This window comes from Acanthaster planci, linkage group LG01, assembly GCF_054643075.1.
Source record: "Acanthaster planci isolate LZ-2023a linkage group LG01, COTS_SCS, whole genome shotgun sequence".
In the NCBI taxonomy this organism is placed as follows: Eukaryota; Metazoa; Echinodermata; class Asteroidea; order Valvatida; family Acanthasteridae; genus Acanthaster; species Acanthaster planci.
Genome location: NC_141777.1, coordinates 21708028 through 21732467, shown reverse-complemented (window position 1 = coordinate 21732467; position 24440 = coordinate 21708028). Strand labels below are relative to the sequence as shown.

At 43.4% G+C, this 24440-nt stretch overlaps 2 protein-coding genes across 6 annotated transcripts in view; one reads left to right on the top strand and one right to left on the bottom strand.

The window, feature by feature from the left end:
- Positions 1 to 17865, top strand: part of LOC110990117 (forkhead box protein N3-like) — a 75769-nt gene extending 57904 nt beyond the window's left edge. For all 5 annotated transcript variants that reach the window (XM_022254958.2, XM_022254962.2, XM_022254961.2 and 2 more), the window contains 4 exons: positions 4581 to 4658; positions 10681 to 10749; positions 12498 to 12663; positions 12940 to 17865. In XM_022254958.2, coding sequence (XP_022110650.2) covers positions 4581 to 4658; positions 10681 to 10749; positions 12498 to 12663; positions 12940 to 13423 — 797 coding nt within the window. In that variant the 3' untranslated portion in view covers positions 13424 to 17865. The remainder of the gene's footprint in view (positions 1 to 4580; positions 4659 to 10680; positions 10750 to 12497; positions 12664 to 12939) is intronic.
- Positions 17866 to 19513: 1648 nt separating this feature from the next.
- Positions 19514 to 23972, bottom strand: tmem223 (transmembrane protein 223). Its single transcript, XM_022254964.2, has 3 exons — positions 23834 to 23972; positions 22144 to 22691; positions 19514 to 21048 (listed from the first exon to the last, which is right to left on the bottom strand). Exons 2-3 carry the CDS (start codon positions 22625 to 22627, stop codon positions 20750 to 20752), a joined length of 783 nt encoding a protein of 260 aa, XP_022110656.2. The 5' UTR covers positions 22628 to 22691; positions 23834 to 23972; the 3' UTR covers positions 19514 to 20749.
- Between the last annotated feature and the right edge of the window lie 468 nt (positions 23973 to 24440).

Genomic DNA, 24440 nt, shown 5'->3' with positions numbered 1-24440 from the left:
TGACACAATTAGTGAAATTGAACAGAGGGGCCTGGCCGTCCTTCCCCCATTGTCTCGGCCCGTCTGGTGGCTTAGAGAGCCTTTTTATTTGTCCTGCAAATTATCTCTTCCTAGATGCCCGCTGAGGGAGAAGATGTCTTGTTAAGGCTGGCAGTGTCAACAGATGAACTCAGATTTGGGTGATGGATTTTACATTTCATGTAGCAAACGGACTATCAAAGACTGTGCTTTGCGGTATTGACAGTTGGTATTTGAGGTGCATGTTACATGTTTGCTCCGTAAATGGATTCACTCTGCATGTTGGCCTGTGTGAAATATTTTCTAATTTCAAATTTGCACACCTTCTAAGAATTCTCAGGAGCTGTGCTGATAACTGATAATAAAGACAGTGCCCTTTATGAAGCACATGACCAGAGACTTAAAATGAAAACAGACTAGTCCTGCATTTATTTTCACGTCTGGCTGTTGCTGTTGAAGTGGTTAACAGTTGATGGGCTACACACAGCATAGGTACATGTAGATTCGGCGTGCACATAGATGCAAAACAGCAAGGAAGGCATTTTGCTGTAGGGTAAATCTTCAATTTCATGCATAGTCTGCTGTCGAGGTGTGGCTGCCATTCTAACCATAGAATCCTTGCTCTGTGGTCTGTTTTCAGCCTCGCCATACCCTGAAGAGGCCCTGCTGCTGTTTGTGTGCAGTGAACTTGTCGTGAATAGATTAAAGGGAAAACTGAACCTGCAAAAAGGAGGAACCTTGTATTGTTGTGGGAAAAAAGTGAAATGATCAGCAAGTCCCAGGGGCTAAGTCCTGATGGAATCTTTCTTGCAAAGGTCAAACTGTTCCTTTGCTCTTCCTTTCACTAGACTCAGGCCTGGCTTGCTTCTGAAAGCACATTGCTCAGCTGTGTCATCCGACAGCTGAGCAGAGCGGCCAACAAGAACCTGCCTCCATGTCCAGCTGGTGTTTGTGTAATGCATGCACAGGGTGATGCAGGCATGGACAGAGGGAGTGTGCAGTCTCTTAGTAACCATGGCAATGCAGTAAACCATCTTTGCTTGGCAACAATACAATGCCCAGAGTCATTAGTGGTGTGGCCATCCTGAGGCGTACTTGGGCAGCTCACCACTATCAGTGCGTGTGGCCCTAACTTCTTTCCTGATCTTCAAGCTTCAGGCATCCTCAATGTAATGTAAACATGTGCTTAGGCAGTTCTCCATTGAACACTTTTACACTGTTTGCAACATGCAGGTACTTGAGCTTGACATTTTACATTGTTTATATTACAGGTTGCGCACGGTTTGCCGCCAAAAAATGAAAGCCGAAAAATAACATCTTCCACTTCTTGGTGTACATACTTGATTAACACACCATTGGGTTATCAAGCTCTTCAAGAAGATTTCCAATCCATTTATGAGAATGAGATGGATTTCACTTCGAAGACAGCAGTCTTGAAATGAAATCAGTTTTAGTGAGGTGGACAAAACCTGGGGCATTGCCTTGAAGTTGAGCGTGGGCTGCTTCAAAGGCAAATTTTGTAACATAAGAATGGGCCCCAGTGTGCCTATCAGCCAGTGACAAATGACGTTTAAGTTACACCCAACAGAAGAGCTATCGGATTACTTTGAGGGGAAAAAAACTCTGGACTCGTCATAAAATGGGTTTCAATCTTCTTGGCACACTGTGTATAAGATGCACCAGGTATACTGGAAAAATGATTAATTAGGATATCCCAATATATGCAGTACTTCAAGCCATACAGAGCATGTGTTTTGGTTCATGTCATGCCTCCTTTTTTATTTATATAATTTTTGTTGGAGCTGACCTTGATTAAAAATCTGTAAATGCTGGAAATACGGAAAACAAATTGGCCAGAATGTGGTTTGAAACGGACTGATATGTTTCACAAGCAATTCATTTTACTTTTTGATACATGTACTACGAGATGTTAGATTTTTCTTTTTGCTGCTTCTCCTTGTGGAGCATTTGATAGCTTCAGAAGCACGTCATCAAGCTTAAGGGGTTGTGTTGACATAGTCATCGTTCCTTAAACACAATCTTAGATCATGCTCATCCTTGCTCCATTCTTGCAGCGAAATGCAAATCCTTACAGGCAGCCACCCACATAGTTTGTTGTACATGTATGACAGTTGAGACTGCCCATCAGTCATTCTACATGCACAGCACATACAGAGAGGCACGCGTGCCTGGTCTCCACTTGAGTACAGTACGTGGGCATCTCTCTGTCTCGGCATGGGTGCATACAAAAGGCCACAGTGCCTCCCCTGCAATAACTGTTGCTAGCTCACTCCTGAGAGAGCCTCTCTCTCTTCATTGTGTTCAGTTCCACTCTGGTGTCTCAGTGGCTCCCCCAATTACCCAGATCTCGCCTGGATGTCCCGTCCCTGGTCTATATCATGGCAGTTCTTGTACTTTGCTTCCACTTTTTGTTGGAGTATCTGTGAGGCCCTGTTTTCCAATCGTCCACTAAAATGAGCAGAGCTCTGCTACCCTTCCCCTTCTAGCAACCTGCTATTGCCTCTGTTTTTTTTTTTTTTATGATTTCAATCTTTACCTGACCGGAGTTTTAGTATCCCCTCAATGGAGAGAAAGAAGTGCCTGTTGATGATTCTTTGAGATAAATGGACTTTACATGAGTATTTCTGGGTTAATTGTCTGTGCTGGTCAGGGGCAAACATGTACGTTGTGTGCCTTTGTCCGTGTGCCTCCGAGCAAGATAGCGATTATTGATAAAGATGGCACAGGAAACAAATAAGCCTACACACTTAGCTACATAGAGTGGATTTTGATTGCAAGGGGAGCGGTTTGGAATGGAAGTGAAGAAATGGAGGCCAAACTGGTTGAGAAACAGCTGGGGGATTTGCCCTAAACAGGGCGAATCATCATCCTCAAGGTTCCCACATGTGCGAAATACCAGTTCTGTATGCTTAGTCTTAAGGTCCTTTCACACAAGCGCTGTAAACGTTGAAATTGCATCGGGGTCACCAACGCAGGGAAATCATGTGAAAACCTGTGCGTCCCTTTCACCAAAACATGATCACACTGGTCCCATCCAAACTTCTGCATCGATGCAAAATCCATGCAAACAATCATCAGAAGTAGTCGTGTGCATGGAGAGCGTGTGCCTTTTGTGAAGGTACAAATGTACTGCGTGTTGATGCCCACGAATGTGCATTTATTGCTGTGGCCATCATGCAACATGGTTGCTCAGGAAAATATAATAAAGTGCGGGGGCTTACTTTCCTTCACACAAAAATTCCCTCTGAAGGAAAAAAAGAAAAAGATGAAATATTCCGCAGTACAGAATTTGGAATTTTCCTTTGACAACTTCCTTCAGAGCCACAAATCCGAAGATGAATATATTCTTCACGGTATTTCCAGGGTTCAAACTCGACATTTCACGTTTAAAAGTCTTGTGCCTACCCTATTGAGCAATTGGTATACTCAATTGCAAAAGAGAACCCTTAATGTTAATAAAGTGCCACTAAGTAATGTTATGATATCTTTAAAGGCAATGAGGCCATCACTAACCAGCGTCTGAGTCAGATAAAAGAAGAATGCTAAGGACAGTCATGAAACGGTCCTGTAAACTCCAAAAAGACAGAGGTTTGTAGCTTGGGTATCCTCCAAGAGGTGAATAATGTCCAGTCATCCCCAAATTTGTGCACAAATGGTCGTGAAAACTTGCATAAAAAAGCATGTTGGATGGGAAGTGGATGATACCCTATGATTTCACCGTTCAAAGTGTATTGCAGTACCAGTGAAATTCACTCAAAACAAGGAACGTTCACTAATGTGATGTGTTGCACTTTGTGATAGCCTGTGATGAAATCCCAGCCATCCTTTGTGTCAGACACCCAGCACCAACCAGTCATAGATGTTTGTTTCCAGAGCTTGTGTGAAAGGGCCTTTAGACATGTTTCTGCGGTTCGGCTACTGACTCACATTAGTTATACATTGATAAGGAATTTCAGCTGACATCCGTTTGCTGCCGGTGGTTGTGGAATAGAATTTAGGTTAAGTATACCGGTTCATGTTTGAAACCCTGTAATGGTCCTAAAGTCTCCAACGGGGAAGGATGTTTAATGTTTAATGTATATGTATAGGCATATTATTTTCAATTTCATAAGACTTATTCCCCAAATGGGGAAAGGAAATGTTTTTCTATTATTTTCCCACTCTTGTTTTTGTCTTAGCATGGGTGATTGGTATTATGAAGATACTCAACCTCATTGTCACTGTGCAGAAATATTGTTAAATAAAGGAGTTGCCCTTTAAAACTTTAAAGGGTATTATTTTGAAATTTCATGAGGTACATGTAGGTTTCCAGGCCATTTTTAACCATTTAAAGTCTTTTAATTTGATGGAAAGCATGTATTTCACATTTAAACTTTCTCATGGAAAATCTGTTTGTGAGCGTAGTTCTCTCCCCAGCTACCGTACATGTACGTGCAGTGTTGAGAAACTATGAGATGTCAGTGATGGCCTGACAGCGATCCTTGTCTTTGCATTCTTCGCAACCTCCCTGACTAGTGCTCTCCTCTTCTCCCTTTCTGCAGGTCACTTTGCGCTGGTCGAAAGGTTACTGAATGGACCGCTTCACTACTCGCCCGTGCCGCACAATGGACTCGACACTGGTGAGTGTTCCTGGTGAAACTCGAGAGTGCTGACCGTTTGCATAGAGCGATGGGACTTGGGGCCCGGCACATTTGATTGTATCTCACCCTGACCACGAAGACTTTAATAATCAAGGATCTCTGGTGTAATTGCTGCGGTGGTGCCAACATGCCTGACCTAAGCTTGGAAAGTGCAGAGTTTGAGAAGTCTTAATAACTTCGGGTGCAAGTTGAGCTAAGAGCTGCTGAGAAGAAGACATAATTTGCTTATCAAAACAGATAATATCCCCAAAATAAGGCAGTGTACATTACTTGTTACCTGCTCTCAGCTGGATATTGCTTTCTGTACTAAACCTCCTCCAGCGACATCTGCTTTGCATCGCTGTGACCCTTGACCTTGTATGTATTGTCCAACAGGAAATTCCCCAAGTTCTGATCCCTTGTGATGGCATCTTTAAGCTCTCTCCCTGTCTTATTTTTGTTCCTGCCACACAGTCCTTTCAAGGTCTTGATCACGGGCATTGCCCCTGCTTTGGCCTTGCAGCGTTCAGTAAGATAAATGCACATGTTCATGGGCACGCATCAGCCAACCTTACATTAAGCACTGCCAAAGATCGCCTTCATTTCATCAGGTGGTCCATCCAGTGCAGAGGCCAGTGGCCTCACTGCTTTCCCTGTTGGGCATCCACTTTCAATAGCCGACGAGTGACAATGTGCAGTTTGTTGGGGGGGGCACTGTCCAAATTCAGCTTCTTGTGGGAAGTGGCAATAAAGGAATTTATTTTCTGTGGTGCTCAGAGATGGGTTTTTTTTGGCCTGGAGGAGTGCAATTGTGGGGGAGGAAGTGAGCTCATCTAACATCTACCCAACCTGTGATCAATAATTTGTGTAATTTGCGTAGAATATACGAACCATTTTTTTCCTCCCTCTCCCCTCAGCCAAATTCTGTGCATCACTGTTTTTGATGTGTGCATACATATACATGTATGTATGTGCCCTTGCTGGCCTCTATATTGTGGAGACAATTTCTTTTGTGAGACAGCTTGTTTCTATGGCAAACATGTCCCTCAATATCTATCGTTCAACTCATGTGTAGTCTTCTCTGTCGCAGTACCAGTATGAGTTTGAATTTTTGTTTTTAACCTCTTCACATTTATCTTCAAAAATTGACACAGGCCTACATAAGGTAATGTGCCTTTTTCTGCCTGGGAATAGTCTGTGCAGCCTTTGTATCCCGCCCCAGCAAACAAGAGCCACCATACTGTAAAGTGGAAAGGTTGCACAAGGAATTTTACCGAAAACATTCTGGATGGGAATTAACATTGATGTTGCCTTAAAAGGGGCGAAGGCCCAGGGAAGGAGAACCATGTTTGTGTTGGGATGATTCATATAAAATGATGCAGCCCTTGGCCTCCTTTTTACAGAAGTCCCCACGGCCTACTTCACTTGGACTTTCCCAACTGAATTGTGAAATGCTGGAGGATTCAGTCCCGTTAGAGGGGCTTGACAGAGATTTTTTTGTTGAGGGGAGGGTGTTGTTTTTTCCTCCTGGCGTGAAGGGTTTTAAGGCCAGGACTGCTGTCTCTTGTAGCTACTGAAAGGAGCCAAGGGGTCAGTTCAGCACACTCAGCAGCAGGATCAGCAGAGGTTAATGCTCTTGTCCCTGGACAACAGACATTTGGGGTAAATGGCTACCCATCAATTTGCTGTCAAGGGGCGGCTTGGGTGGGTGCCTTAAAGGGGTTCTGGTCTGGGGCCCCTCTTGTAAATCACCAAAAACAGGTCCTTCAAAAATGTGCCTCTTTTTATTTCAGGAATGGAAAGATCCTCCCCCTGGAGTTGGCGCCCTAGCTTGATCACCCCCCCACACACCCAACCACACAAATCATTACACCCTCGCTGTGAACCACCCATAGAGCAGTGATATATTGAAAATCCTTTTGCCACAAAGTATATTATTGGTGTTTCATATCTGATGTTTATTAGGGTGGCTTTTGGTTTGGCCTGACCCCCAGAGAAATACTGCTCGTCAGAACTTGGAAAGGAATCATTAAATTGCTCTTTGTATCAACCCAAGAGAGAGAAAGAGAAACACAGAGAGATGGTAAGCCCTCCAGTGTGGTGAGAGTTCTTGGGGGAAAAAAATTGCCAAACTCAACAGCTTCTCAACAGTACCCATGCTGGGCACGGGCACGTGCAATTTTGAACGTGCAGTCACGTCCACCCATAACTAATAATTGTGTCCACAGGACAATTTGTGGTCCTGTACAATCCTTGTATAACCAATATTGGAGGGGTTTTGTTTCTCAACATATGTGTCCTTCGTAGGGGTGGTGCAAAACAGACGGTAGGCCCTTCTTGTAAACTCCCCATGAAGGTTATGTAAACCCACACTCCATGAGCGCATGTACTTGTAATTGTATGGTATGGCATAGTGGTGAATGAGTTGTATGGTTACAGATTTTAGTCATACACAACAGTGGCCTTGGAATTACATGTACATGACTGCAGAGCATGCAGAGCACCAGGCTGGCAGTCTCAAAGATTTTGCACTGGATGTAGCCAGGATGATGTTTTTTTTTTTTTTCTGGCCAATCATACTGTGCCACTCAACCCTCAACCTGTGATGGCCAAAGATTAAGGCAAGGTCAGAGGGCAAGGGGAGTGAGGCCACAGCAAGTTGCAAGATAGTTTGCAGGTGGGTTTGATTGGTCTGGAAGCCCATGTTATCTGGTACCGGTTTCTGAACAGGGTAATTTTAACTTGTCTTGAAGGCTTTGTTTCATACACAATCTCCGCCCTCAGAAGAAGGACCGGCCTGGCAAAGATAGGCTGATGTTTGTTGAAATGTTTGGGTCCTTTAGAACTGCTGTCTGGTTTTTAGAGAATGATGCAATGGTTTCAAAAAGTCTGGATATTGAGTTAAACGCTTACATCCCTGCCGCCTTTCCCCTGGCAAAAAAATGACACTGTCCAAACGTGGTTAACCAGGCTCTCGCCAGGGTCAGCAAAAAGGTCACAGTGGGTGTTTCTTTGCTGAATTGTTCTTGTAGTTGTCCTGGTGCTGTGGATATGCTCCCCTCAGGCCATGTGCAATAGGCCCATGGAATTTCTCACTTGCTTCCATTAGAAAATTACCTGTTTATTGTAAAGAAGAGGTTATGTATTGTGCAGGCCTTCTTTCTGTACTGCCACAAGCGTTGCCAGGAGAGCTGTTGTTGTGCTGGCCATTCGTCAAAGTGCCTGTTATCCCCTCTCACTGTTGTCACATCCATTGTTTTTTTGTTGACACCAAGCGTTGACTTTATAAATACAACCGTTACTTAATTTTACCCTTACATTGGGAATCCCCTGTGGTGAATTTTTTTTTTTCAGCGCTGATATTTTTGAGAAGAAAAACATTCAGGGACGGACTGGTCCATCGGCCAGAATTAGAAGCCATTAGTACGCAATTGGCATCATGCCTGTACACCAGTAGTAACGGCTAAAAATGCCATAAATGCTTCTTCCACCGATAGGGTCTTGTGATTTGCCTAATATTGCTCTCACACCTCAAGTCCAGTAACACGTGCATGGGTGTGGTGCAGTCTTCTCCGATAAGTCCACATCCGTCCATTGCCCCGGGAAAAAAGTTTTGCTGGTCCCTGCAATAGGGGATTTTACCTTTGGCATGTAGTATACAGGGCCTACTCGTGTATACATGTACATGTAGTCTAGTTTGCACAAGTCCCTGCTTTGTTTTCTTGATCACAAGTCAGTCTGGGATGGCCAGCGGTGCTTGAAAAATGCAGTGAAAAATTGCCTCAGAAACAAAGGCACTTTGCACCGGTAAAATGCATGGGATACTTTGTCAAAGTGGCTGGATTAGGGTCTTTTGGATTGTTTGGGACGGACATATGTTGCCCCACACACGGTGGCAGTCCAATAGGGTTTGAGTGATGCCTTGCATCAGTGGCTGTCTCCTTGGATGGCACTTCCGCAGTTAACGCTGGAGGATGTTGATGATGATGACACCACTGCTGGATCCCTTACCCAAGGATCCGTGATAACACCCTCGGAATAATTTATACCGTCGGTACATTCTAATCTTGGCCGGAGCCAAAAGGTGGTTCCAGCACCTCTTGTGCTCATTTCTCATCTACTCTCTCTCTGTCTGTTGGAGTGCCAGCCGTATTGGCTGAAGGTGTGATTGCAATGGCGTCAGTCCATGAATGATGCATGTCTCATCAGCGACACTACACGGCCACGACCGCGGCAAATACGTGGGAGGGGGGGAGGATAGGGAGAGAAGGTAGGGGAGGGGGGGTTTATAGTGAGACTTAAGGTATTTTTAGGGAACTCCTGACTTAAGCAAAGGGGGATTATATACACCTGGGACCGTCCTCTGTAAACATTGCCATGTGCGGGGTAGGTGGACAGTCTGATTAGCTTCACAGCTCAACTTGGGGCCAGGCGCTCCAGCTCAGCTGGGTGCCCAGCCAGAAACAAATTAGTTGGCATGGCAACGCAGGGGGATAAATTGCAAAATGCGCCAGTCGGCTCATAGGGCCAAAGTCGTGACAGATGGCTTGTCACGGTTGGCTGGATAATAACTAGACGCAAGTGAGGATGTTAATCAAAACTGGCTGCATTCGTTTTTTTTTTTTTCTTCTCTTTTAATTTGTTTATCATATTATTGCATTTTTCTTCACTTGAGCACACAGTACAGGCATCACAAGGGCTTTAATTGCAAACAGAATGGTTGGCGATGGGGACTGGGAATCTTCTTGTTCAAATCGTCACAAAATAATGAGCGGCACATTTCCCCCCTCGAGAATAACATATGATTTTGCCCTATGAAGTCTCACACCCAAATACATATTCACTCACGTTCACCTGTATACAGTACGTTTGGATCTTTGGTAACTTGGGGTAACTGTTTTTACCAATGCCCTGTCCGAACTGTTGTGTCAGCTGCTAAGGTGGAATTGGCCAGGAGATATTTGCAGAACCCACTGAGCAATAATGCAGAGGCTACATGCTCTTGACTGCAGGTTAGACTTTCTGAGGCAACGATGGTGCCGAGTACAGTGAAAGCATGCCATAGACTTTTCCCCAACCCAGTCAAAAAGAAATTGAACTGTTGTTTTCTTTTGACGTGGCAGTTGCAGTGTTGCTAACATCAGCTGCCAGTGACTTTTTTTTTCTACACAATGAGTTCCATGTCTTTGACTCAAATCAAAGAAAACCCCCCAGAGAAACCTGTTTCTGCATCTGTAATGACAAACAGAGCAGAGCGTGTGCCTATGCCAGGGGCAAACACTTGAACAGGAAGCATGGTGTTCACTCAGTACCAAGTTGACTGATTGGCACGCAGTATTAAGCATGTCTAAGTACAGAACTGGAGACATGCGAGTATTTGTTTGCCTGAGTCTGATTTGACTGATTCATAAAAGCGAGGCTTCCTGCATGGTCCAAGATCCCACTGATTAAGTGTCTCATCTGTCATTTGCGGAACCTTATTTGAGGGTCATAAAGCACTCACTGCTTGTCGGAATGTTTCCTGCCCTGTCTCTGCCAGAACCCCAAAGACAGGGTTTTTTCCCTTGTCATATTTTTAATATTTGTTCAACTCTTCGTCCCCCTGCGCCAGATCTCCTGCAACTGTTTTCTTGGTGCTCGATGTTTTCCCTTGCTCGACGAGGCTGGGGGGGGGACATGGGGGGACTATCTACTGCACAGAGAGAATCAATCTGGTGCATTAGCCTTTTAATATATACACCTGGCCGTGATTAATTTGTTTGCGCCTTCATAACGCCGCGAGGAGTTTTTATTGTGAAAGACGCAGCAGGGGGAAAAAAAAACTCACTGATGGGTTTCTTGCTAAACATGCCCTGAATCAATAAGCGTCTCATTTATATAGGCTCGCAGTTTCCCTTACTGGTGATTGTTGTAGAGATGTGAAGTTGAGTTGTATGTGGATTGATGAACGGCAGGTTCTTAACTGTTTTTTTTTTCTCTCTCTCTCTCTCTCTGTCGCTTGTGTGTCTTGTCCTGATTGCAGAGCGGGAGGTGGATGCGGCAGCCACTATGATGATGTTTAGAACGCCCCCGGAGCAACGAGTTGAAGAACGTGAGTGTAATTATGTCTCCATCTGTCCTTCACATCAGTGTGGCTTTCTTTTACTCCGTAAAATCACAGCTTAGATGCACACGCACCAATTCATTTTCCAATATCTTTCTTGGTATCTCGTATACAGTTTTCAAACTTTGTTTTCTGACATTTTTTGGTAATGCTTGACATCCAGTTACTATTTATGGAATGGATTTTACTTCTGTCTAAACTTGGTTCATTTCGTTCCACACTACTTCCCCTCAAGAAAGATTTGTTCCTGGCCCTGCCCTCTATGCTCCAATTTCACCTTTGTGTGACTTCTCTCATTCCACCCCATGGGACCAGCATTTTTGTTTGACGTAGATGCAGCTGAATGGTTCATGTCTTCAACTGGGGTGCATCCCCTTCCACTCCAGACGTCATGTTTCCTCCCATTGCAAACTGGTTTGCAGATCAGTCAGAGTTGGTGCCATACATCCCACAGATTGAAGCCACATTCCATCGAAACATGTTCCCACGTCCCTTTCCTCATCACTCTCAGATGTTCTGTCCCGCTGTGTCTTCCTCTCTTGCTTCCTTTCCTCCTCCCCTTTATGTACTGTATTGTCTTCCTGTCTCTCACCCAAGTGCCCTTTTGACCTCCCTCCCCTCCATCTGCCCATCCCCTTCTACCAGCCCTCTCCCCCTTCATCCCAGTTCTACCCTCGGGGCTGACTCGATTAATTGCCTGGGAGGGTCTCTGGCTGCGGCCAATTTTATGGCCATATAAGGAAATGCTTGACTCATTTTATGAATGGTAGCAGCCCGGTGGAGCAGCCCCCTCTGTTGGCCAGTTGGCATCCTGCTCCCGTCCAGGCTGAAATAGGTTACCTTGTGTGGCGCCCTCACAGGAGAGCATCTCCACAACAGTGTGTTAGCTTCCTTGCTGCACTGAAATGCGGACAGTCTTTTGGATATGTCTTGCTAGCATGGAACACTCTCTTCTGTGAACAGAAAATTAACATAAATTTTTAGGCTGGCGTTTCTTGGTTTGAGAGTAAGCAGATCGTTCAGATTGAACTTTTCAAGTAGGCCTACAGTTTGTCTGTTCTCAATCATGAAGGGTCAGACTGAGATTGCAAAAGGTTTCTGAACCAAGGCATGTTAACCACGGTGTCCATAGGTTACTTAATATAAGGGTAGGTCAGAGATTGCAATGTTCATCCGTAATCCTTAGGGTGACTTTCATGGAAAAATGTGATTTGCTTGGGCCCCATAAAATGATGGAGTCCCATGCCATGCGTTAAATCGCACTTCATAAAAACAAAAAAAAAAGAAGAGAATATCAATAAAACGGCTACTCTAAAACCTTATGAATTTGTAACCAAACCTGCTGGATAATGTGTAGCATGTACACTGCATATCATTGTTTTAGAACCTTGCATAACAAAGCTTCACAGGCAGTCATGCTTCAACCTTGGCCCGTTTTCATTTGAAACTGTTTGGGTGTGCCCTATGCGTGTGGTTTCGGATGGCTTTTGATTATCATCAGGTACCGTTTTTCACTGTCCACAAACATCAACATACTGAAGGGACAGCACCTTAAAAGACGAACTAAACTTAAGAGAGGCATTAGCTTTTGTTGCTTAGGGCTACAAGTATTTATCAGATGTGCTGCTTGCAGAGCTTTTTGATGATTCACATCTAAATTTCTGGAACAATACAGGGAAAGCACACTTTGCGATCATCTACATTTTGAACAAAACAAATCTTTACTGACCTTCCAGATGAGCGTTTGAAGTCCTTCTCTCCTCACCAAGGCGTGCGCCGTGACAGCATCCCGGTCGGGGGCGTGGCCCCCCTACAGGCCAAGCCGCGCCAGCCTCACAGCAGGCCCACTCTCTCAGACCTGGCCGAGACTGCCTTGAATGATCAGAGCCTCCCCAGACCAAGGTTGGTGATGAAATCCTTAATCTCAACCCCCCAGAAAAAGGACAGACATTGCTCCGTGAAGGGTGGTTATTTATGTCCCGTTATACAATACTTGCATAAATACTCGTCATCTGATTGGTGGATCATTGATCACGTCATGCAGAATCTTCTAAAACCTTTTTACGGACATGAGACGATCTGGCAGAGCCATGGTTGATTAAAGATTAGTAAGGAAGTCTTAAGGATGTGGGAGGGGTATGGTTTATAAGCATATGACACCCTTGTTTTTCATGACAGGCTGGCATCCACGCCATTTAACAAGGCGGCCCTCCAGACGAAGTGTACCCCGGCTCCTTCAATGTCAGACGACCACACCTACAGCCTGAGCGCCATCCTGAAGGCCCAGCGGGACCGGGCCCAACAGCTGGCTGGGGACGATGAGGAGGACGAGGAAGAGGAGGATGACCCTGTGGAGTGTGACATGAGCGACTTCGAGGACTTGGTGTCCTCGGACTCGGACATGGAGCAAGATGAGGAGTCCAAGCGGCTTGGGGACAGCGGGTACATCCACGATGCCAGCTTTGATGACCTGGAGGATGAGAAGAGCAGCAGCAGCAGCAAGAAGCCCCTGCCGCTACCCTTTAAGAAGCGGCCGCGCCGCTCGGACGTGGATAACGACCTGGCAGCAGGCGCCGACGCCCTGCTCAACCTGGCTGGCATCAAGACCAGCGAGGTCCCCATACGCTCAATCAGTCCTCAATCTGATCTGACGGCCACATGATGGGAGCTAGGCTTTTCTCTCTCCCACTGCCTGGGTAGTTCCCCTGACTTCCATATTTAAGAGTCTTGAAGAATTGTTTCCTACTTTTTTCCTCACTCTCTTTTTCTTTTTTTTGAACAACCATAGCGGTTTGTTTTTAACAAGTATTTAATCATGCAGCTCCTTTGATTGCAGAAAGGGGTGCTTTTTGATTGGTGGTGTAACTATGCTAAAAAATTTCCCGAGGAGCACGCGTTGGGTGCACAACATTTTATCTGGGGGAATCGAAAGTCAATTTCCTGCGGCTTGTACATAGGTGGTGTACATTGCAAAATTTCAGATGGAGGGGAGGAACACCCCTCCCCCGTAGTTACACCACAGTTGTAGATGCTGTGAATGAATGTTGCTGGTCATGTTCACATTGATTGTGATGATCATGCGTTTAAGATGGAAAGTGGGGTTGAGGAAAATACGTCTGCTGCCAGCATCATAGTTTGTTTCCATTCCAAATGGCACAGTGTTTGGTTTGTTGTAGGCAGCACCTGCTCTGAGAAGACTTGTTTTTCTTTTTCGTCTGGCCTGCCATTTGAGAAAGCAGTCTCCCGGTTAACGACAGTGTGCTCATGTTTTCATTCCAATAGCATTTGTGGGATTCCTCAAATGATGAGCTCTAGCAAGAAGTTTTCCAGTTTGAAAAGTTTTCCAGGAAAAATGTCAGTGACAGTAAATCTATTTTGTGTAATCTTTGAACATCTTGCCAAACTTGCCATTATAATTCTTCCTGTAAAGTAAAAAAAAAAAAAGAAGGGAAAAGATACATTGTTCCAGCGTGTCTTTGTAATTCGTCCTTAAGGTATTGAAATCATGACTCCCACAACTGCTGTTGAGGATAGCAGAGTTTGGAAACCATGTGCACTTTGCAAAAAGGGACACTCGGCAACGGTCAGGAGAGTACATCAGCAATCCAAGTATTGTTGGAAGAAGAAAAAAAACAGGGGTGCGCACACTTGTAAAGACTTCTTGCCATATGGAACACAATCAAACAGAACAAACTTACAGGCAGGGGCCGTCGTATTGTGAAAAAAACAAACTTGCTGAAAATGGATTCATTACACAGCTGGTTAAGGTTTTTTACAACATGTTGATGTTATTGTGCATTGGTCAAGTGAATAGTAGAACAGGTGATTTTTACAGGAATATTTATCCTGTATGAACTGGTACTCTTTTGTCTCCTCTGGTCAAAGACATTAAATAATGTACAAGATTCCAGTGCTTCCATATTTTTTGCCCTGTACATTTTTTATTGGTCCAGCATTACGGTAAACACGTAAATATGACTATGTAGAACAAAATGTATATGTGTAGTTGAAGAGTTGTTCGCTGTATTATCGTAATTTTGAAGTCTGTGTCGTCTTAGTTCTGGTCGCACATTGATCTCTGATTTGAAATATTTGGAGTTCAGGTACAGGGAAGTGGATGTGCTGGCCAAGTGCGGGATCATCAGGTTTAGCACCCCTGTTGCTGACACGAACTTGGAGACAGATTGGATGCACGATCGCATGTCTGTCATTCCTCTACGCGAAACAGATGTCTTTGTTGCTCCTCGACTACGTTCTTGCCTGAAGCTTGAATGCAAGGAGTGCAGCTCTGAAACCCTGGCTGGGCCTGAAAGTTAATTTTCAAGTGTGCATGTGAAGCAGTGGTTCAGACCACCTTCAGCGTCAGTGTTTTTCACGAGCAGAAACCAGTGACTTTCAGCTTGCTCTTTCCACCAACCCCATCGGGGTAGCCAGCACAATCGTTTGTGTCAGTCAACTCGGGTGAGACCCGCCCTCTCCAATCCCAGGTGATTTCTATCCAGGTAGACTAAGGTGCTAATTAAGAGAGGGACGTTGGTATAAACACTGTAGATGTAAAACACGTACACGTAGCCTTAGATTGAGACTCTCACAAGGAGCCTCTGCAGAGTTTTCAGAATCGCGCAGCCGATTTTTTCCGAACTCTTGCAACAACGGAATGAAGCTCTTCCAGAATACAAATGTACAAACAGAGAAGAAAGTAATCAACAGAAACGAGAGTATTACACACTAACCTGCCATTTTTTTTTCCCCAGTGGTTGAGTAGCCAATCGCTCGTGTGATCTTCCAGAATTTCATTTAGATGTTTGTAAAAAAAAAAGAAGAAGGTGGGAGTAGCTGTAAAGGAGGCCTGATTAGAGTTTTCCTGATTTCTGAACTGCATCAGTAACATAATGTACTCCAGCCAAAGTTGCTCCAGATCGGTGCTTTGAAAAATCATTTTTTTGTTTCCTCCTGCAAGGCGGGCCTTCCATTTTGTCCATCCATCATCTGGAGAACCCTCCATGTTGATTGGTTACAAGTAAGCTTTTAGTTTTGATGCAGCTTCTCTCCAGACCTCCAGTATTGTTAGTTAAGGACCTTCCCAGATAAAATGTGTCAAAAGCAGAATTTGCCATTCAACACAATGCTAGAAAAATTTCGTTCTCTGTAAATCCAAAGGGCTTCAGATCTCGGTTCTCATTTATAATCAAGTGTATGATGAGATTGTTTCATCACTGGTTGTCATTACTGAACGAACAAACGGAGCAAGAGAACTGATTGTGTATTTTTAAGGTAATTATGTAGATTATTTTTTTACAGTATATTTAAAAATGCCAGTTTTTCTTTCCAATCATTTTAGCCAGTTGCCAGTTAATTTTTTTTAAGATCCTGTGGAAGAGGGAAAATACCAGAGAAGGGAACAAATAATGAAAAGGTGATCTAAAATTGCAAGGCAGAGAAATTGCACGCTTGAATTGGCTGGTGCTTTTCACATTCCTCATGTGAATGAAAATCCCGAACCACTCAACTGCTCTACTCTCATCCACTCAAAGCAAATCCTCAAGTCAAGTGGCAGCAGTCTCAGGCGATTCAGATACTTCTATCATTGCTGCGCACAGCTGGTTGAGGGCGCCGCACAATCAGCAGTGGATGTTCGGCAGAGGCAAGGGACAGGACCGCGGGGGGTCCTGTATTTGGTGTGTCGATTCCATGTCATCCAACATTAGACTTGTACCTTCTTCCTGGCCTCAACTCATACACGTACCAGTGTCATACAAGACTTGAAAGCCATCACATTGTGGTGTCACTCTGTGATAAATCTGATAGATGTGTTGTTGGAAGGTGTACATCAATGAAATATGTTATGTCTGGAAGTATGATCAGTCATGCAATTCTAGAGATTTTTTTTCTTTTTAAGAAGCCAAGATGACATGTTTGTCAATGTGTGGGGGCAGTGCATATGTAATTTATTGTACAGTACGGTAGTTGAGAAATCTTAAAGTAATTGTTGATCTTTATTCATTTAAGTTCACTTTTATGTACAGTTAGCATAGGTTCGCTTTCCTACCTCTTCTGAGTCTGACATGCCTTCTTTTACAATTATTGCAACCCTCTCTGTCTTAGTTGTATAATTTAAAACAAAGATCGAACAAAAGCAACTTGAACAAACATGTAAAGGAACAAATTTCTTCTTTTGGTTTTTAATTTAAGAAAGAATTTAAACAATTGAATGTATATTGTACTTTTAAATATCATGAAACCACTTAACTATTAGAGCTTCTTGTTCTGTTTCACAGTTGGAAATATGTTCTCGGAGTTCCAAAATGTGAATTGAGCACAAATTGAAATAGCAAGGGAAAATCTAGTTTCATATTTCAGGGACAACACTTTTTTCCCCCCGGTTTAGCTTTCATCCCTATCACCGTGCAATAAGTGTGCCGTGCAGCCCGTAGATGTTAGTCTGTAACCCTTGCTGACTAGTCTTAGCTCCGTAGCCGGGTTCTAGATGTTAGCAGTTTGTGATGATAGAAGCTCACATAACTTCTACCTGCCGTGCTATTACAGACCAATTCCGCTGTGCCCGGCGACTCTGCAGCCACGATGACTGGCTCCCCTGTTGGGGGTAGCTGACACAGGTGATCACATTTCAAGCGTTCAAGTGGGATTTCCTTGCCCGAGTAAGAAGGGCGAAGGGTGATTGTGAGGAGTTCGGAGGCAACTCGGATCACAATTGATGTGGGGAAAATTTCAAACTGGAGGTGGGGCTTCCAGTTGAATGAGCCAGAGAGATTCTTGAAAAGCAGTGAGAATATGTAATGCCACGAGATCCTCAAATCCATATTCAGCTTTGAGTCTGCTGTCAGCAGCCTGTTGTTGAAGTCACCCATCTCATTACGCCAATACAACATTTTCTAATCACTGAACCACTATGTGCTGTAGAACACGTGGTGATCGGCTGTGATCCTCTGACACGTCTTCGTCAGACAAAAATGGCTGCTCGTATGCAGAGAGCATTTTTGGGAGGGGGCAAAAAGAAAGGAATTGGTTTGTATCTTGTGGGGAAATCCGCTTGTTGGGTCTGTGGCTTGTGTGATTGGTTGTGTGTACCATTAACTGTCGGCATTGGGAGGCATGCGGTGTGGATGGAGAACGTTGATGCTCGCCACGCTGCGCATGTAGTCCTGGGTCAGTCACGAGCTGACTGCATAGAAGTGGTTAGATGCTTCCCAAGGTCTCCCAACAATTGCTTACAGGGATGCACACAACCGAACTGGGCAGTGTTTTTCTTACTAACTCTGTGTGTGTTGTAACCCCATTACTAACTTGGCATTAGCAATGTGAGGAACACTACTGTTGATCAGAGTGGTAGCTGGTCCACCTCAAAATAATTCAAGTCTCTCAGTTGAATTTGCCACACCTGGCATTCTGTTGTATCACAGGCTGTTACTTTTCCGGGCAGCATTGCATTGTCAGCAGAACAGTGGCGTGTCCAAATCAGTCTGCTGTTGCCCAGTGTAACACGTGCCTATGGTAAGTGGTCGCAGTTGCCAGCCATTGGCTTCCCATCAGCCATAACACGCTGACACAGCCCCAAGCTGGAGTTACCGGCTCATTTGGTACATCTGTCATCTTTGCCTTTGGCTGATGGGCTGATTTATCAGATGAGTTTGCCGAATGTTGAGAACTCCATGCTGCTCATGCATCAGTTTTCAACCAAATGGTCACACATGCCAATTCTGCCCAAGAATGGTCAAAATTAGTGGTGTTCTTTCATTGTGCCAATCTGTTTGCTGTGTAGGCAAAGTGCAACAAAATCAAGTATTAGAAGTCATTTCAAGCCTTCATTTCTACCATCTGCAGTTTCTTCTCTGTGTTTAAAATGCAATATCACACAGCCAGAACAGGAAACTAAACAGATGTGCACGCGATGGCTTTGGCCGACTGCATGGTGACATTGTCACTGTGGACAGAAATTTATCTCAAGTAAGAAGGATTGACAGATCATGCATGAAAATATGAGTTTCTGCCTGGAAACAGTAACTTTTTGTCTTGAGCCATTCAGAATGTGTAATATACAGCCAATCGTTCAAAACCGTGTGAACAAAATGGATTGTTCAGAATTGTTTCATTTGAACTTGTTTTATGAATATTTTGCATTTAACAAGTTAAGAGCCAACAGTAAACAATTTTTTTACAATTCAGTTTTAGTAATTTGCCATTTTTATTTATGTGCAAGACTGACAGCAGAGCACATCTGTTACCTAAGCACAATTAATTTTTGAAAAGCATGGTATTATGTAAGTACCAATACAGCAGCCTTATTTTTAATGAAATTTAATGATGCAGCGTTCCTGAGGCTTACAGATAATTGTTTCGGATTTTGTAAGAGTCATAAATTGTGTACATTTCTCAATCTATACTTCTACACCAAGGGCATCTTCCACAGTAGAGGAAAGGTCAAGGGTCACACAAAGGTCTTGCATATTCATTAGCCTGAGCATTTATTACTCAGGAAGGTGGACTAGGGAATATTGACTCATTGCTCTCTTAAATTCCCTCTCTGTAATGTTAAATCAGCTTTCATTTCACGTTGTACAGGCATAATGATTCATTATTCAGTGTAGGGAATACTTATTGGAAGAGAGAAATTAATCTCTCGGGTAAGCTAGAATGTAAATGTTATAAGAAGCAAACTCCGTGACTAAATCATTCAGTAAAAAAGTAGAGGCTTAATGTGTATTAAACCAAGAAACAAAGAAAACAAAACAACTTTTCCATCTTTGAAAACAACTTTTATTGATGATAAATTACATAGCGAAACTTCAAGTGAAATTTCAGCAGTCCAAAATTCTTTTATGCCAGACACTGTAAATAGGACTACATCACTTTCTGCAACTCCATATTATGGAATCTATACTCACATCATCAGGAATAAACCTAGTTCCAGTGAACTGCAGGTGTAATGGCCCCCAAAAAAGGGTCCTGATGTTTTTATCAAAGAAAATAACACTTCATGGCGGGCACATCTGTGTCTTTGAATTATAATTGAAAGCAGGAAATATTACAGCTGTAAAAGACTCGTTGTTTTTAACTCTTATTACGATGCAAGTTAAATTTTCAGAATCTAGTTTTATTTTTTTCGCAAATTCAGTTCACCATGTAGTTTTAGCGTTAGAATCAAGATAGATGAAGAGTAACCCTGAAGAATCTTGAGTCACCCAGATCGGTTGGTTTGACTTTAAAGATACCAACAGCAAAACTGTTCTCTAAGTGTCTATATATTTTAACAATTAAATTATTCATGTTTAGCCGGTACATTTTGTACAAAAACTGGAACAGAGATCACTACTGTATGTGGGCTCGGTTTCATTAACAGAGCAACCTGTAGGAAAATGAACAACTTATTATGTTACTGTCACTGTTCAGCATGTTGTACAAACCAAAACCATGTCAAAGTTACCGGTAAGCAGTTTTTTGTAATAATTTAATGGAACTGAGAGAATGAAATAAAAAGGGTCGTCAGGACTATTTCTATGTAAAAAAAAACTTTGCATTATTGAAATTTATTTTGTGAATTGTTTGCACAGAGTAGGCTCTTGAAATGGCCACAAGTGAGTTAATTCATTCTTTTTCACATGATTTGCAGTTTAAAGTGTACAAGACTTTAATCAGTGTGTCAGAAAGTGGATTCTTGCTGTCAATGTACTGGTACACCCATTTGTCAGATTTTCTGCCTCTACCAAGACTTGGTCACGTCGCACTCCAGGTTGAGGTCCCTACTCCCTGACTTGGAAGTACACCTGTGACAAGTATCCATCATTCTGTGAGCCCCTAACCTTGTAACTTAAAGACTCAAGCAACCTCCAATGAGCTTTCCAGATACATCAATTGTCATTCAGATGTTCATCACTAAAAATGACTGGTTTTCCCCTCTCCTCATAAGGTCAAAGAGTACACCTTCCTTTGCATGGGAACGGTTGAAACCGACATGTCTGGCCCTGCAGTCTCAGGAGAGCAGCATTCTCCTCATGCCCACCGTCTGATCGAAGAGGGGTGCGTTGTACAGCTTGCCCTCCTTGTCCAGCAGGTAGAAGAAGCTGTGCCCTTTGACTTTTATGGGCAGCTGGGTCCGCACCCCGTGCCGGGAGTGCCGGCAGGAGACATTGGCGATGGGCACGGTGAAGGACCAGGGCTGGCCGAAGAAGCCAAAGGTGCTGATGGTGACCCTGTCGCCCCCTTTGCGCAGGACAATGCGATGGATGCACTTCTTGGAGTATGTCAATGCCCCGAAGCAGATTAACCCACCTGAGGACAGACAGAAAATCTTGTATAATCCACTGCTCTTGACTTAAGGAGAAAAGGTTTCAATTGTCTGTGGAACAACCTGTTCGAAGACTTTGATTTATGCAATCTACTTTCTCTGTTTATAACATAATTGTAATTAAATTGCTATTTTTATTTATTCAGTCTTGATGCAATGACACTCTCAACGTACATACATCAATTCTTGCAAGGTCACGATTAAACTTTATATTGTAGTCACACTTAACATGGGCTTTTGGCATGGCTCCCCAAAATGAATGAGCTTAGGTTTAGACAAATGCAATACAGAATCCAGACAGGAACACTAGATTGCAATGTACATGCATGACCTACACAAAAAGTTACAGTCTGAATTTTCATATTAATGTGCACAAAAACATGGTATCTTTACAGAGGAATACACTGATCTATACAGCAGTGTTTCAAGACATATTTTCCTTTTTGCTTATTATTAGTGAGTCAACTAAGAATGGAGTTTTTAGACTTTTGACATGGAAACTGACATAAAAGTGTGGTCCTTAAGCACAATCGTGCGCTCACATGCATTATCACATATATGTAGACCCACTCGTTTCAGTGTCACAGACACGAGTCAACTGCATTTCTGGATGAAGTTTATCAGAATCCGCAATGCTATATTGTCGAGGAGGCGCATTACTCCCGACTGCTCCCTTTTGAGTGAAAGAGAACGTGTCATACCTGTTTCCCTCCCTGATTCCGCGGGTGTTGTTCGCTTACTATGAACACCCTGTAATTCATAGATTTTTTAAGCAAGATAAGTTACAAAATCTTCAATTTAATCATTGCTGTTTTTTTCGATTTTTCACAAAGCAGTTGACTCAAACATGAAACAAATTGCAGGGAATGTTATACACCGCAATCAGCCAATCTTGTGAAATTATGACAGAAACCAATGGTGTATACCACTTTTAATATACCCAGGAGCACTTTGAGGAAGACACAATACAAGATTATGGGGCCGATATGCCACCTTGAAGTTGCCTACTAGCAATAGGCATATGCAATCGGCCTTACTGGTTGAGTAATGTTGCAACTGTAATTGCACGCCCTACTAACCAACAGCAAAACACAGCATGGTGAGTGCATATCTCCAAACCCCAGAGTGCAGCTTCATCCGTATTCCTGACAGCGAGGTCCAGTTCTTCTCCTCAGGAGGTGCCCCCTCAGGTCCGTACTTGACCAGCTCAAAGTTCCTAGAGTCGGTCATGGAGGTGAACGCCGAGTAGGTCAGATAGGACCAGAAGCCTAGCTGGGCGACAGCGAAGAGGCCCACCAGACGGAAGAAAGTGAAGCCATCGTTGCGATAGATGAGGATGTTCTTGTCAATATGGGTCTTGGAGTAATTGCTCACCTGCCTGAAATGCACACTGAGACACTGTCCTTTCTCTCTGCCTAATGCCCTACCCCAGCACCACAACATAGGTTGGTTCAAACGTCCTGCTAGCATGGCCTTTGTGTTCACTTGTACACAACACACACTCCCAGGGGAAAGTGAGAGAAGTTTGTATGCACCCGCAGCAGCTGCTCTTCCTAACAGCATTGTGGTCTGGTTGCTGTGCTTACAACTCTCAACCACAGGAATTTAGTGTCTGTGATGCCACATCCTAGAAATCCAAACACAAAATGGGTATTTATTAGAAGAGTGCCAAACATGGTGCTCCTCAATGGAAGGTACCCCACAAGGCCAATTTTGATCCTTGTGGGGTACTAAAGTGGTACCCAACAAGAATTTCATGAAATAGATATTTCAAATTTACTCAAAAAGGAGGAATTTTCAAGTGGCATTCATCCGTCGCAAATTGGACTGTTTTATGTAAGGGACATACGGTCGAAATTTCAACCCAGGAAACTGAATTTGGTTGAAATGGCAGTGATTTGAAATTTTTTCCGTGTTGTGTGGGAGTTTTGTACACAAGAACAAAGGAAATACCCCACAAGTATACATATGTAAGGGTGTGTGTGTGTTTGCCAGCTTGGTGAAATACTGCACATTAATGCCACAAGTACATGTATATAGTCCGGCTGATAAAAACGTGGTGTGATTAATCATGGCAACAAGGTGACTCTAGAACACGATGACTCCCAACCCTGAGAGCTGAGCTATAACTTAACAGGTGTTGTCTGAATGTTTGATTCAAAATGTAACTTGTTGTAAGGAAAGATTTGATGCCCCAAGCAATGCATATATACTCATGACATGTACACAAAAAAGTCCAATAGGCCCATGTACATGTAATTTTCCTACTTTTGTACTCAATCTATTTACCATTCAACCCCCGCCCCGAGAAAGCTTTAAAAATAAAATAACAAGTCATTTACTTAGAAAACACTTAGACCAAGCATTGTTAACTTTTTAAGACTGGTCTTAACATGCTTAAAGATGTACGGCCACGGGATGTCAAGTGGCGTCCACGTATGAAACACTTTCGGGAATTAGGCCTAGGCCCCTTTTTATAAATGTGTGAATTCAACTATTGTTATTACTCCAAGCATTTTGGTTCTTGTTGTTTAGCCGCTCCAGCGCACTCCTTATTCGTGGGCATACATGTACCATGATCATGGATGGGCACGGACGTGGTGGGACTGCGCAGTGGGACATGTGGGCAGGTGGCCCGCATGCACTGATGATGCAGTGGACTATCGTGACTAGACCGGCATGAGCCGCAGGAAATCGAATGTATCTACCTAGCCTACATACCGATTACGCTATATTTATTCTGTGAACATGTAAGAGAAACAAACTTACAGAAAGTGACGCAAATAGGCCAATAAATTTTCAACGAATTAAACTCCACACAACCTGCATGGACGCCGCCATGTTGAAAATGGGCAATCCCACAATGCTACTCTTCCTTCTGAATATGGCCGCCCCCTTTCGCTGGCGGTTGATGTCATTACTTTTCAACGGCCACAGGTCGATTGCCTCCACAAAACAGGATCCGAACAAAGAAGAGCATCATTCCGCTCAAGGAGAGTATGCATTTCGTGATCGAAATTCGACTTGCACAAATTTAGCGAGTGGGATGCTTGTTTTTACGTGTTGTTAATTTTTCAGACTTCACTTCGCACTGTCATTTGATAACAACCAGGCCTAGCTATCCATGCTAAGATAATTAGCGTTTAATTTGTTTCGGTAGGCAAAATATTTATAATTATAGTAATTTTGCATTCCTTGAAATCGTGTCGGGCGAAAACTGGAATTTTAAAAATTTGTAAAGAAGAATACGAGAGAGATTTATTAAAATTATACCCCATTGGAATTCGTAGCACTGCTCCTTGACAATGACATGTTACTCTAAACGGTTGATATTTTCTGTTATGTTAATGATCTGGAAAAAGGCATTTTGGATGTC